The sequence below is a fragment of the Meleagris gallopavo genome, chromosome 3 (genome assembly GCF_000146605.3).
Source record: "Meleagris gallopavo isolate NT-WF06-2002-E0010 breed Aviagen turkey brand Nicholas breeding stock chromosome 3, Turkey_5.1, whole genome shotgun sequence".
NCBI classification, from domain to species: Eukaryota; Metazoa; Chordata; class Aves; order Galliformes; family Phasianidae; genus Meleagris; species Meleagris gallopavo.
In genome coordinates this window covers 88,526,750-88,540,083 of record NC_015013.2, presented here as the reverse complement: position 1 = coordinate 88,540,083, position 13,334 = coordinate 88,526,750, and the positions used below count along the sequence as shown (strand labels likewise).

At 36.9% G+C, this 13,334-nt stretch overlaps 1 protein-coding gene across 1 annotated transcript in view; it reads left to right on the top strand.

Moving 5' to 3' along the window:
- The first annotated feature begins 7,184 nt into the window (after positions 1 to 7,184).
- Positions 7,185 to 13,334, top strand: part of TRAPPC9 (trafficking protein particle complex 9) — a 69,212-nt gene continuing 63,062 nt past the window's right edge. The window contains exon 1 of the mRNA XM_031552977.1: positions 7,185 to 7,230. Coding sequence (XP_031408837.1) covers positions 7,185 to 7,230 — 46 coding nt within the window. The remainder of the gene's footprint in view (positions 7,231 to 13,334) is intronic.

Here is a 13,334-nt window from a genome sequence, read left to right as displayed (position 1 = left end):
TTTTTTGTAATAATGGATTTCTAAGCTGTCAAGTGTATTTACTATCAGTGCTGTTGGAAAGATGCTTGAATGTCCTAGTGTATGACTGTCTCAAACCTTGGTCTAGTAAGTGAATTTGCTCTGATCTTAGTTGACTTTTAAGAGGTGCCAAGAGTTGGTCTGGAAGTGTTTGATAGTTAACTATTTCTTATGTGCATTAAAAGTAAAATAAATGCAGAGTTCTTGCTCTTACATCCCTTCCTTTTCCCTGATATTCATGGGGTAGAATACGGCATGATTTAATGTAGCTATCAGAGCAAAGGCTTTCTTCACTGTTGCTGAGTATTTTTAATGGAATACTATTTAGCTGATTTTTGTTTTCAGTTTTCCAGGGTAGTCACATGATTGTCTTTTCCATTTGTAGCTTTGCTAATCTCACTCGCTTCTGGCTTTTTTGTCAGTTAGATGCTGATGGTTGATCTTCTGGAGTGAACTCATGTGGAACAAATATTTCTTCTAATAGGAGTGTTTATAAGGATTAACGGAAATATTCAATCTGTGAGAAGAATGAGGCTAATGGGGCATAAATTTCAGAGTAGTACAGCATGTTTTCCTTGTGCTCTTTTGGTTTGCCCACGTTGACGTATGGTGAATACAGCTTTTGCTGGAATCCATAAAGGTTGTTGACCTTTTAAAGACATCTTGAATACTGTGGTTTGATTGAGCAGATGATGTTTTTGGCAGCTGCTGGTGGAAATATCTGAGAAAAAAGTCATTGTTTTCACTTAAGGTTTTTACTTTGATCCAATTTCATTATCTGTGGAATACTTGTAAGTTCTTTGACTATTAAGTAACTCTACCAAATCAAAGTCTTCAAATCCTATGTTATTCAGAATGTTCTCTATTTAAGGCTGAATTAAGGTGTATTTTTAAACAATTCAGTTAATGAATTTTGAAGGAGAGAAATATGGAAATTGACCATTGTTTTCTTATTGAAATGCCTGTGAAATAGCATTATAATGAAGCAAAAGAAAAAAAAAAAAGACTTGATTTGCTCTTCTGATTTGAGCCTTGGAGAAATGTATATACAACAGGTCCAGATTTGAAGTTATCCATGGATTTGGTATATGATTTAGCAAGTATACTTCGATAAGGGCAGTTTCCAAAGAAGTCTGTCTGGTTTTTGTATTTGTTTTTATAATAAAGGTGGTGAAGCATTGGTACAGGTTGCCCAGAGAGGGATGCCAGCCCCATCCCTGGAGACATTCAGGGTCAGGCTGGACAGGCATTTTATCATCCTGATGTACCTGTAGGTGTCCCTGTTCATTGCAGGGGAGTTGGACTGATTAACCTTGAAAGGTCCCTTCCAACTCTAGGATTCAGTGATTCCATAGTAATTTGGTGTTTCCCCTTTGTGTAGTTATGTGTTCTTTGAGGTGTGAGATTTTGTCTGTACTTAATTGGTATTTCTGGATTGCACTTGTTTTGCACAGTATAGAAGCAAAGTCCTACTCTTTAGCCTTTGGATGTAAATTTATATAATAACAAATTATGAGTAATAACTGTAAGTATAGTTATTAATTTACATTAAAACTCAATTTTTTAGATTTTCTTGTTCCTTTTTTTATTAAACAGTAATTGTCTTGTATTTTAGTGGATTTGTATTTAGCATATGTCTTCAGTAGACAAAACCAAATATGATGCAGTGTCTTTTTTTTAACCTTCAAGTTATGCAGGTTTATGAGCAACAAAAAGCTATTTCTGTTAAGCTTTTTGTTGACTGTTGGAATGTAACAAATGTTCCATTCTTTGTTCTATATAAGAAATATTATATATAATGCATATTATATTTTATATATTCTTGTCAGTATTTAGTACAAAACTAATTATTATAGTGAAATATATACTTGGAATATAGGGTGTTGTTAAAAGATATTAAACATTTACTAGAACCATTATGATAGTGAAGCACAAAAATTATATTTGTCCTTTTTAATATTGCAAATACTAAAACTAAACATATATTATGAACTCTGACATTGCTATTATGTTTTTTCAAATTTGATTTCCGTATTTTCCTGTGAGTTTCACAGAGGTTTACTTGTTTTCCTGTTTACTTTTTGGTTTCTGTAGAAGGATACAATGAAATAATCTTTAAAATATTTTTTGCCATATTGTACAAAATATTGTGTTTTTTTTTATTTTCTTTTTAATAAGGGAAATATAGATTTATTGGAATATAGTGTAATGTAAAGCAGAAAAAAAAAAGTTTATTCTTTTTCTAGATGGAATCAGTGTTAGTGGACTTCCACTCTCCAGTCCTTTTCGGCAAGTTGTCAAACCAAGAGTAGAGGCTAAACCTATTAACCCTCAAGAGAGCAGCAAAGGTGGGGACTTCAGTCACGTGAAGGTAAGTGACGTAAAAATAAGTAGAATTTGCTTTTATTGTTCCACATTATGCTGGGTTCTGTGATTAAAAAATAAAAGTTTGTTTCGCAGATATTTCTTTATGCTCTGTATTTGGACTTGTAGAACAAACAAAAGTAAAGCAAGATCAAGGGAAGAGCTGAACTTGTAAAGAACTGGTTACCAGTAGAGTATGCTCAGGGAACTGCCAGTTCTTCACCTTATATTGCTTTCTTATACTGTATTCTCTATAGCAAAGTGATTCTTTGTGAATCCACTGTTGTTTTTTTTCTATTGAAATGTACTGAAGGTTTTGTACCTTCTAAACATTTTAGGTTCAAAGTCTTACTTTCACACTTGCAGTTCTGAGCCTTTTAGATGGATTCGTGCAAGTAGTAAAAGAGAATAATAGAAAGGGCCAAATGAAAAGTAAACGCAGAAGGATGAAAGAACAGCTATGTGGGTGGAACCTGCACTATGCTTACTTTGAGAGGTGTTCCCCTGGAGTAAACTGTTTGTTTTTTCTGTTGAAGACCTTAACCATCTGAAGATGGAAACTTCTTATTTTGAGCAGGGAAATAAGAAGGGTTTTGTACTGGCTAGTTTTTTTTTGTTTGTTTGTTTTGAGAGAGGAGAACATCTAGGATTAAAATTATGGAGATTTTAAGAAATATACTATTGGACTTGATTGGTCTCTTTTGTGCATGTTTTGTGTGCCACGTAACATTACGTACTCCTACTTCCCAAGTTTATGTTCTGCATTAGCTCATTCCATCAGAATTTAGCTCTGTACTTCAGCAATATTTGGCTTATCATGACTTTGACCTGGAAGCAAACGTAGGCTTTGCTGTTTTTAATTACTCACTTGAAATATGAATTTTCTTTCTTCCCAGTGGGGTTACTTAGAGTTGCATTTGGTTGATAAACAGATGATTCTGTTAATTTGTAAATGTGCTTCCTTTGGGCCATTAGTACTACTAACTTACTATTTAGTTTTTCACTACAAAAAGGATATTGACAGTATATGACACGATTTAAAAAAAAAACCCTGCTAGTAAAGACTTTCCTTGTATTTTATCACATAGAAGGTACTTCCCAATTGCTCATAAAGATCAATCAGAGTGACTGAGAAAGCAATTTGGGGTTTAAGCTAATGAAATGTTCACCTTTAGTTTTCAAATTCAGAAGTTCGTGTAAGTATTTCTATTTTACAGAACACTTGCAATGAAGGCAAGCAAGGGGAGTATTATTGTGTAAAGGGAATAAAAATCCAGAAATTCACAATTTCAACATACCAGATGAATTGAAAAAGCTTTTTGTTGCACTTCATGACCGTTCGACAGCTGTCCTGGCAACCCATGTGATGTTGTTGCAAGGATGCTGGAGACCTGTAAAGCAAGAATGTGTTCTTTAAGCATTATATGGCAAAACAGTCTGTTGGGAATGCATGTGCTTGATTCAGTTGGTTAGGTTTATGAAATACATTTTGAATTAATTATTTTGCATTTTATAATCAAAGCACCTTGCAGGTAGCCAAAACTACATTCAACAGAGAACACACACTCTGATAACCTTAAAGGTTCCTTGCTGGTTAATGTTACTTATGTATTGAGCCTGATTTGTGACTGTTGTACAGCTCATGTTTTATGCTTGAATTGAATGATTTATAGTGCTACCATCCCTTCTAGAACTGCTTTACTTGCTAAGACTGCATTTTTTGTGAACTATACTTAGAAGAGAATCAACAGGCAAAATAAAACTCAGAGTGTTTAAGAAGGCCACAGAACAAAACTCTGAAGGAAGTCTGTGCCATTACATATCTAATTACTTGAATTATAGTGTTCTGGTAACTTACTTGCAGGCAGATCTTCATGAGAGGAAAGATGTGATTTATATTTTTCCAAAATTAAAAAAAAAGGATTATTGTGGATGAGGAGAGAGAATGCCATAATAGAATAGCACCATCTATATGTCTGTAGACTGATCTTCTGTTAGGTTTTAACAAATCTCTATTTCTGTAACTTGCATTAATGTTTATCGCGTTGTTATAAATAAAAAAGTTATCTCGGGTTGTCCCTGTCAGGTCTCCCGAGTCCTTCATCAGTCATTTGATGTACCTGGATTAAAAATGTCTGTGTAGTTCAAAATCTCTCAAAAACATTTTTAGTTTCCACAAACTATCCACATAATTACATCTCTGTGTATATGAACATAACTGGCTGGTACTGGCCAAGTGGACAGAAGAAATCCTGAGTAGATTTGTCTATTTGCATGATTGTATTACCTTTGACTACTAGTCATTGTGTGATAAGATGATGTATCCAGCTGCCTACTATTTCTGTTCATTACTGTTTTCTTCTCTTCACATCTTCTCTCTTCAGGTGAAAAACCAAACCAAAACAAAAACCAGTGGCTTAAAATTAAAGTCAGGTGAATTCCAAATTAAAATACCAGTTAGTTATTGTAGATAATGGGGTGAATTTACCATTTAGAAATGCAGTCAGGATGTGTCTAGGCTGGGTTCTGATGCTGTGTTTTTGTTTTCATCTTGCTTGACTTCAGGCTGGATACCTTTCAGAATAAATAAATATATGTTTGTTGCCAAATATAAAGGCTTTTGCTCAGTGGGTACATAGTTGTCTAAAATGTAGCAAGCTGGGATACATAAGAGAGAGATGGTCCAAGATTCACTTTGAACTTGAATCTCAAAATATTGCATATTTATGAATCTGTCTGAATACCCTGAACCTTCCTCAGAAGGTACTTCAGCTTCTCTTTGTTGCTGCAGAGCAATTCAATGTGTGACCTATTGCTTTTTGTCCTGCACAGTGCCATCTGGGACAAGGACTGGATTTTAAGGTTTGCCTTGTAACAGCCAGTTAATGTGGTTTGACAAGGTAACAAACAATTGGGGAATGTCAAAGTTAAGAAACAAGATCTTAGAGAAATTGGATATGCTGTGAATATGATCTGATATCATTAATTCATGATTTAGGAATAGGTGATAGTTGTGAATATTCAGGAATAGTAGTGGTTTTTCAGCCATGTGTGCTGTGTGTTAGCCAGTCTTCAGGTAAATTTTTGCAAATGAATGATGATATAAAATCAGTATTTCTCATGTTGCTGTTTCTGAAATGTCCTTGTTATATTTTTAAGTCTTGATGCTTAAATCTTCCTCCTTTTTGCTTCAATACAGAATGTTGCCAGTATGCACTTGAACTTCTTAGCAATCTTCGTTTTCAATTTTGCTACAGGCTGTCTTCTAATACCAGTCACAAGCTTCTGGAAATGAGTGTTATAACGATCTCATAAATTTAGTATAAAAATTGCTTTATGGTCTCATCATAAAGCTTGCTTACACCCTCAAGCTGAAAAGAATATCACAGTATAATATTATGTTCAGATGTACTCTCTTTTTACTGTTAACTGCTGAGTAATTTGGTAAGCACTGTCCTAAAATCCTTGATCATTCCAGTGTTTGTCTATACTGCAGGATGAGCGCTCACTGTGGTTACACTGCTAGGTGAAATAGTCTATTTTAAAGAACTGCTGTGTTCCTTTGCTATCAGTGAATGGTATGAAATGTTAAACTATTATATATAGAACTAATCTAATTTAATACACTGTCTGTAGCGTCTCTTATCAGGTTTAGACAGCATGTATTAAATAAGATACTGGACTTGTTTGGATTTTTCCATGCAGTTCTCAGGTGATGCTCTTGAAACTATGAAAGTATCAAAGTGTGCTATTGATTGTGATAATGTTTATGTTGCTGATGCTTTAAGCTCAAAATCATTTTACATATGTACCTTGAATCTATTTTAAGTTTAATCCGTAAATAGAACATGTAAGTCTTAGATTTTTGTAGCAGTTCTAGACTGTGAAGTTAGTGGGGATGTTGAATCTGCAGAACACTCTTGATATTTTAGATTCCTTCTTTTTAGTTACCTAAGGGTTGTTAAGCACTGGAATAGGCTCCCCAGGGAGGTGGTTGAGTCACATCACCATTTGGATGTGGTGCTCAGGGACGTGATTTAGCGGAGGGTTGTTAGAGATAGGTAGTATGGTTAGGATGTGGTTGGACTCAATCTTTAAGGTCTTTTCCAACCTGAGCGATACTATGATTCCAAATGTGAATTTACCAATGGGATCTTAGAAACAAAAGTATAATACCAGTTAGGCGTTCTACTTCAATGTTGTCCCACTTTGGAATTCAGTACTGTGCGTGTAAATTTTGTGGATTTGAGTCCTCCATTGATATTACAACATCAGGTCTTGTAAAGAAAAATATTGCAGTTGCGAGTTTCTAATAAATTTAAAACTAATGAAAGAGACAATAAAAATGTGAAACAAAGCTCTTTCACTTCCCAAGTTGATTTCTATTAGCTTTTTTTTTTTAATTTATTATTGGTTAATTGAAATTTGTGAGCTAGGTGTGAGAAAACAAGTCACATTTCTTGAAATATACTCAATAAAGACCCATGAACCAAATCTACATTTCCCAGCTCAGCAATGTGGTCTTTGTTGCCTTTTTGGCTGAGGGTAGATTTGTTCTGCAAAAATGACAGAAATTTGATCTCTTGATCATTGGAACATGGCTTGCAGAAGCTTATTCTGATCTGAAATTGGATGAAAACCTGCAGTGTTTGAATAGACTGGTTCTAATGGCTTTTAACTTTCCTTCCCTCCCCAGTTTGGCAACATTCCTTTAAGTGCTTTTAGGATTCTATAAACAGTTGAGTATTCTGCACTATTTCTGCTTACCAGCTATATTCTTCTGTGCATTGTTGCATCTAAAGATGCACACTCTGAAGCCGTGGAGAGGACTATACTTCAGAACACCAAGTAAGTGTTCTACAAACAGTATTCTCTGGAGCCATGGGAAAAAAAAAAAAGCTAATTCCCCTAGATTTGAGTAAACTCAATTCATTCATACCACCTGGTATTTTACATTCAGTACTACTGCAGTAGCAGAAATTTCAATTCCGAATGTTTTTCAACTTTGAGTACTTCCTTTTTTTCCATCTTGTTTGACATGAAAGAAGCATCATTTAAATTTTGTGTTGTAATGATATGAAAGTTTTAGATAGATTCACTGTGTGCCTGTCAAAAGCACCGTTTTCTCCAGGCGTTGATTAATTGTCACTCAGTAGCAAGGGGTGCTAGCCTACTTAAATCCAAACAAGTATCTCATCAAGGATAGTTGCAGCAGATACAACCTACTGCGTAAATCATACTTTCTGTCATTCCCTCTTGTCTGAAGATCGACAGTGAAAAATTGAAGTTGACATCAAGACAATGAATAAAGCTTATGTGAACAGTAACAGATCCTACAGTCACGAAAACTTTCCCAAGGGGTGATATTGCCATAATTCGCCTTGGTGCTCAACCACAAAAATATTATGTTGCTATAGTTAGTGTCTGTTAGCATCTCTTGAAATTAATGATTTGTGGTGGTTTTATCTTCAATTGCTAGTCATTAATATATGGTCAGTGTCCATCAGCAGCAGACATCATTTGTGTATATCTGTTACTTTTTTTCTGAGATGTTCTAGTGCTGTTACATTGGAAATTTTTCAGACCAAATTGTGAGGAGAAGCACTTCTCTCTTAGCTGCCATTGTATGTACATATGTATGATTTGAATTTCGCTCTTGCAAATTATTGCATGCATTGTTTTCCTCTCTTCCTGACTTACCTTACCCTGTTCTCACGAAGAATATTCAGACCAGAAAACATGTTAAATTCACTGAATCACCCAGAATCACAGAATGGCCCAGGATGGATGGGACCTCAAGGATCATGAAGCTCCAACCCCCCTGCCCATGCAGGGGCCACCAACCTCTCCATTTAATACTAGACCAGGCTGCCCAGGGCCCCATCCAACCTGGCCTTGAACACCTCCAGGAACGGGGCATCCACAACCTCTCTGGGCAGCCTGTTCCAGCACCTCACCACTCTCTCTGTAAAGAACTTCCCCCTGACATCCAACCTAAATCTCCCCTCCCTCAACTTAAAACCATTTCCGGTTTTTTTTTTTTCCAAATTCAGGTACCTTATTTACTAGCTTTTCAATCCGTATACATTAATAGTACTCTTGGTATTAAGCCTCTGCCAATCAAGAGATGTGGCAATTATCCTCAACATAAGTTCAGTCAGACAAGGTTCTAGACAGAGTGAACTTAGTATGTTTATAGAAAAAAATGGCAGGCAATATTTAAAAGATCTGTTTTCACCCAAGTACAGAAAATCTTGTTCTGTAATACAAAAGTTTTTTCAGAATGAGTCATCTGAGAATGTAGAAGAGACTTGTATTCTGTTTGAAGTGGTGATGCTTTCAAGCATTTGAAACTTAGGCTTCAATTATAAGTGTTTTTTGGAAATTCTGAATATTATATCAAATTTATGGCCAAAAGTATTTCCACACCTTATCCTCACAAAAATTTATACAATATTTTTCTGCATTAAATTTTAGGTATTGATAAAGCTGTGCTCATTTTCACAAGACTTTTTATTACAGTTTCTAGAATTTTAACTGAAGCAGAAGTGTGGAATTGGCTGGGAGGAAGACAGCTGCCATGGTGGGAAAATGTAGTGACAGAAGATGAAATGGGGGGGAAAAAAAAAAATAGAGCTGGGGAGACCAAAAGAGGGGGCAGCTCTGATCAGAACTGTGAAGGTTCTCCAGTGCCTAAATAAATTAGCCCGATACCCAGTGAAATTGTTGATATGCTTTCAAAAGTATAGTGAAGATTTTAGTTCAGCCTGTTAAAAGTGTGACATTAAATGTGCTGTGTGCCATATACTTAGTCTTATTACAGTTACTTGTAAGTTACTTCAACAATATTGCTGATCTTGACAATTATGGTAAAGTAATGCTATTCACAGGGCTTTATCAGAGGAGATTTGAGTAAATTCTTTAGATCATAGAAGAAAACATTATATAGTATGAGGATAGTGTTTCAATAGAATGTGGTTTTTTTTTTTTTGTTTTTTTTTTGTTTTTTTTTTTTTTTTACCTCAGACAGCTGGAGAAAAGCTGGAAATCTATGGTTCCTTATGAAATGCATCCTGGAGCCCTGAGGGAATTGGTTGATATAGTAGCCAAGCTACTCTGGATGATATTTGAAAAGTCATGCTGGTCAGGTGAAGTCCTGGGTGACTGGAAAAAAGGCAAAATAGCACCCATTTTTAAGAAAGGTTGAAAGAATGACCAAGGGAAACTACTGTCCTTCTCAGCCTCATCTCTGTGCTGGGAAAGATCATGGGGAAGATACTCCTGCAAGCTATCTTAATGAAGGTGGAAGAGGGGGAGGTCATGAAGGAGAACCAGCATGGCTTCACTAAGGGTCCTGTCTGCCCAACCTTATTGCTTTTTATGATGGCGTAATTGCATCAGTGGAAAAGGGAAGAGCTACTAATGTCATCCATCTGGACTTCAGTAAGGCCTTTCACACGGTACCCCATAAGATCCTTCTTTCCAAATTGGAAAGATATGGATAGGGTGGGTAGACTGTTTGATGGACAAGGAATGGGTGAGATTGTACCCAGAGAGTGACGGTCAGTGGCTCACTGTCTGGATGGAGATCAGGGACAAGTGTCCTTCAGGGGTCAGTACTGGAACCAGTGCTCTGTGACAGTGACAGTGGGAGCGAGCACATTCTCAATAAGTTTGCAGATGACACCAAGCTGTGTGCTGTGATCAATATGCCCAAGGGATGGGATGCCATCCAGAGATATCTAGGCAGGCTTGAATGGTGGACTGGGACCAGGAAAACCTCACGAGGTTCAACAGATCCAAGTGTAAGTACTTTCACCGGGATCCTTCCTATGAGGTCAGCTGAGAGAACTGTGGCTTTTCAGTGCAGAGAAAAAAGACTCCAGGGAGGTCTGAGGGCTGCCGTTCAGCATCTGAAGGGTGACAACATGAAAGAAGGGGACAGGCTCTTTAGCAGAGTCTATGGTGATAAGGGAAATGACTTCAAACCGAAGGAGGGGAGATTGGATATAAGGAAAAGTGTTTTTTACAGTAAAAGTGGTGGAGCATTGGACAGGTTGCCCAGAGAGGTGGCGGGTGCCCCATCCCTGGAGACACTGAAGGTCCCTCTGGATGTGACTCTGAGAACCCTGATCCTAGCTGTAGATGTTCCTGTTCATTGCAGGGGAGTTGGTCTAGATGATCTTTAAGAGTCCCTTTCAACTCAGAAGATTCTATCATTCTCTGAAGTAGAAAGTATTTTATGGAATTGGGTTATTTTTTTATGTAAAGCAAAATTTGGAATATAAGGAAAATACGGAATGATGCTTTTTATTTCATTTTGTAACTGCTTCTACTTCATCTGTTTTAAAATCCTATCGCTACTTAGTGTAACACAAACGTGCCTGCATATCTCTGTATTCTGTTTAGTAGCTTTGTGTTCAGCTGTCAGTTGCGCCATGTAAGTTCAGTAAAATTCATGACAGCTTTTTCATTTTTAGCTAGTTATTCAAATCTTAATCCTTTTAAATGTACTGTAATACAGTCAGTATTCTAAGGACTTTTTTTTTGTTTTTAGTCCATAATTGAACATATGCAGTTCTATAGGTGCCTTAATAGCACTGAGGACCTTCTCTATAATTCGCTAGCTTGCTGTTCACCTACAGTTTAATTCACTCTTTTCTTCCAACATTTCTGTTCTTAACACCTTATAGCTTTGGTTTATAATTCTGTGATCAAATCTCTTCACCCTTGTCCTCACTGCTGTTACTTTATAGCTTTAGAGCCTAGTAAATAACACAGTACTTAAATCACATACCAAATAAATACTATCCTTATCTTGTTTACTTCTTTCAATCTGTCTTCTTGTTTTGTCCTTAAAATAAGGCAAACTTCCTTGTGACAACACTTCTTCCTAAAGAAAACATTTTTTCCAAGTGATTTAGTCAGAAATGTGAGTTTATATGCAGCATCATGAACACATGTTGTGTTTTCTATCACTTAGATCCTAATAACGATGTTCTATTACTGTTATAAATCTTCCCTTGGAACAACAACAAGCAGTGTACCTAAAAGTCATTCTAATGTGTTAGGCTTAAAAAAAATGAGCTTGTTTAGCATAAACATGGTGTGTTCTTTGCAAAATTAGTTTGTGAGAGAGGTGTGTTCTCCAAATTATGGCAACTGGAACAATTGCTCTGGAAATGTATGCATTCAACAAGATTAAGTTCTGATTTTGTCGCTGACACAGAGAGCAGAGCTCAGTGCTGCCCCTTGGCTCCCTATGAGTTCCCTATGCAGCTGCCATCAGGCTTCCCCACAGCCTGCTTTGCTCTAGGCTGAGCAAATCAAGGACCCTCAGCTGTTCCTCGTGTATCTTGCTCTGTTGATCCTTTTCCATCTTCATCGGAAGCTCTCTAATAGTTTTATGTCCTCTTTATATTATGGCTCCCAAAGCTGTGCCCAGTACTTGACATGAGGCTGCACCAATGCAGAACAGAGTAGGACAGTCCTGTCCCTTGCCCACTTAGCTGTATGATGTGGTGATGCTGGCTTACAGCTGGCTGAGTGTGTGCGAACAGTGTGTGCAGGTGTTCAAGACCAATGGTATCCTGGCCTGCATCAGAAATAGCAAGAAAATAGAAAGGGATTGTCCCCTTGAACGTGGCGATTGTGAGACTACACCCAAATACTGTCTTTGGTTTTGGGCTCCTCGTTACCAGAAGGACATTGAGTTGCTTGAGTATATGTGCAGAGGATTGCAACAGTGCTGCTGGAGGGACTGGAAAACAAGACTTACGAGGAGCAACTTGAGGGAATTGGGGTTGAGGGAATCTAGAGCAGAGGAGAGGTTGAGAGGAGACCTCACGCTCCTCTCAGCTACTTGAATGAAGGGTGTAGCCAGCTGGGTGTCATTCTCTTTTGTGAAACACAAGGAAAGGCCTGAAATTGTACCAGGGAATGTTTAGTTTGCGTGTTTGTAAGAATTTCTTCATGGAAAGGGTGGTTAGACATTGGAAGAGCTGCCCAGGAAAGTGGTGGAGACTCCTTCCCTGGAGGTATTCAGACGATGTGTGGATGTGATGCTCCTGGGTGTGGTTCATGATAGGATTTGGTAGGCGAGGTTTGCTAGGTGATCTTGAAGTTCTTTTCCAACCAGATGATTCTGTGACACTCTTAGTGCTGTGCAGAATTTGCGATCTCATCATCTTGCTTCACATGGAAGAGTGTCTGTTTAGACTTCCATTAATCACTAGTGGTGTGGCAAGCAGTATCTGCATCCTAACTATTAGTTTTGTAACTGCTGCTGCTGTTGCCTTTTATTCATGCTTCTCGTCTGTAGCTTATTGCCATATACACTTAGCCTGTTTGATTTTAAGGAAGAACAAGTGGAGAATAACGGATAATTTTAGGTTCTTTTCTCTCTCACACATAGGGTGTTCTGCTATGATCACTAAAACTCATGAAATGGTCAAGCTCAAAATGTAATTATCCAGAAATTTGCTGCTTAAGTTTATTTATACCTTGTTAGATTGTTGTTCGAATATTGCTCATCTAGCAGATGATAATCCTTTTCTGTGAAATGTTTGTTTGGATCTTTTTTGAGGTTCCATAAATGTTAATCAGTTTAATATGAGCCACAGTTACACAGTACATTGACAAATAACGAATAATATCTTTTCTGAAGGCTGAGTTAAAGACTGTGCAGGTCTTTTTTAGCGACCTAACTTGTTCTTTTTTTAAAAAAATAGATCAGTTCTTTTTTTCTCTATATGTGAATAAATAAATGTGCAGCCAATTTCAGTTCTTTAAGTTTTGAAAATAGCATTCTTCCTGAAATTGACTTCACTTCTCCATCACATGTACTGATCGTATTTATCCATGGAAGTCTGTTCTGTTTCTTGAGCAGATAACCAAAGCCGTTAAAGTTGCACCTTAAGGGAAAAGTAGAAACTTTAGTTCTTTTTTTTTTT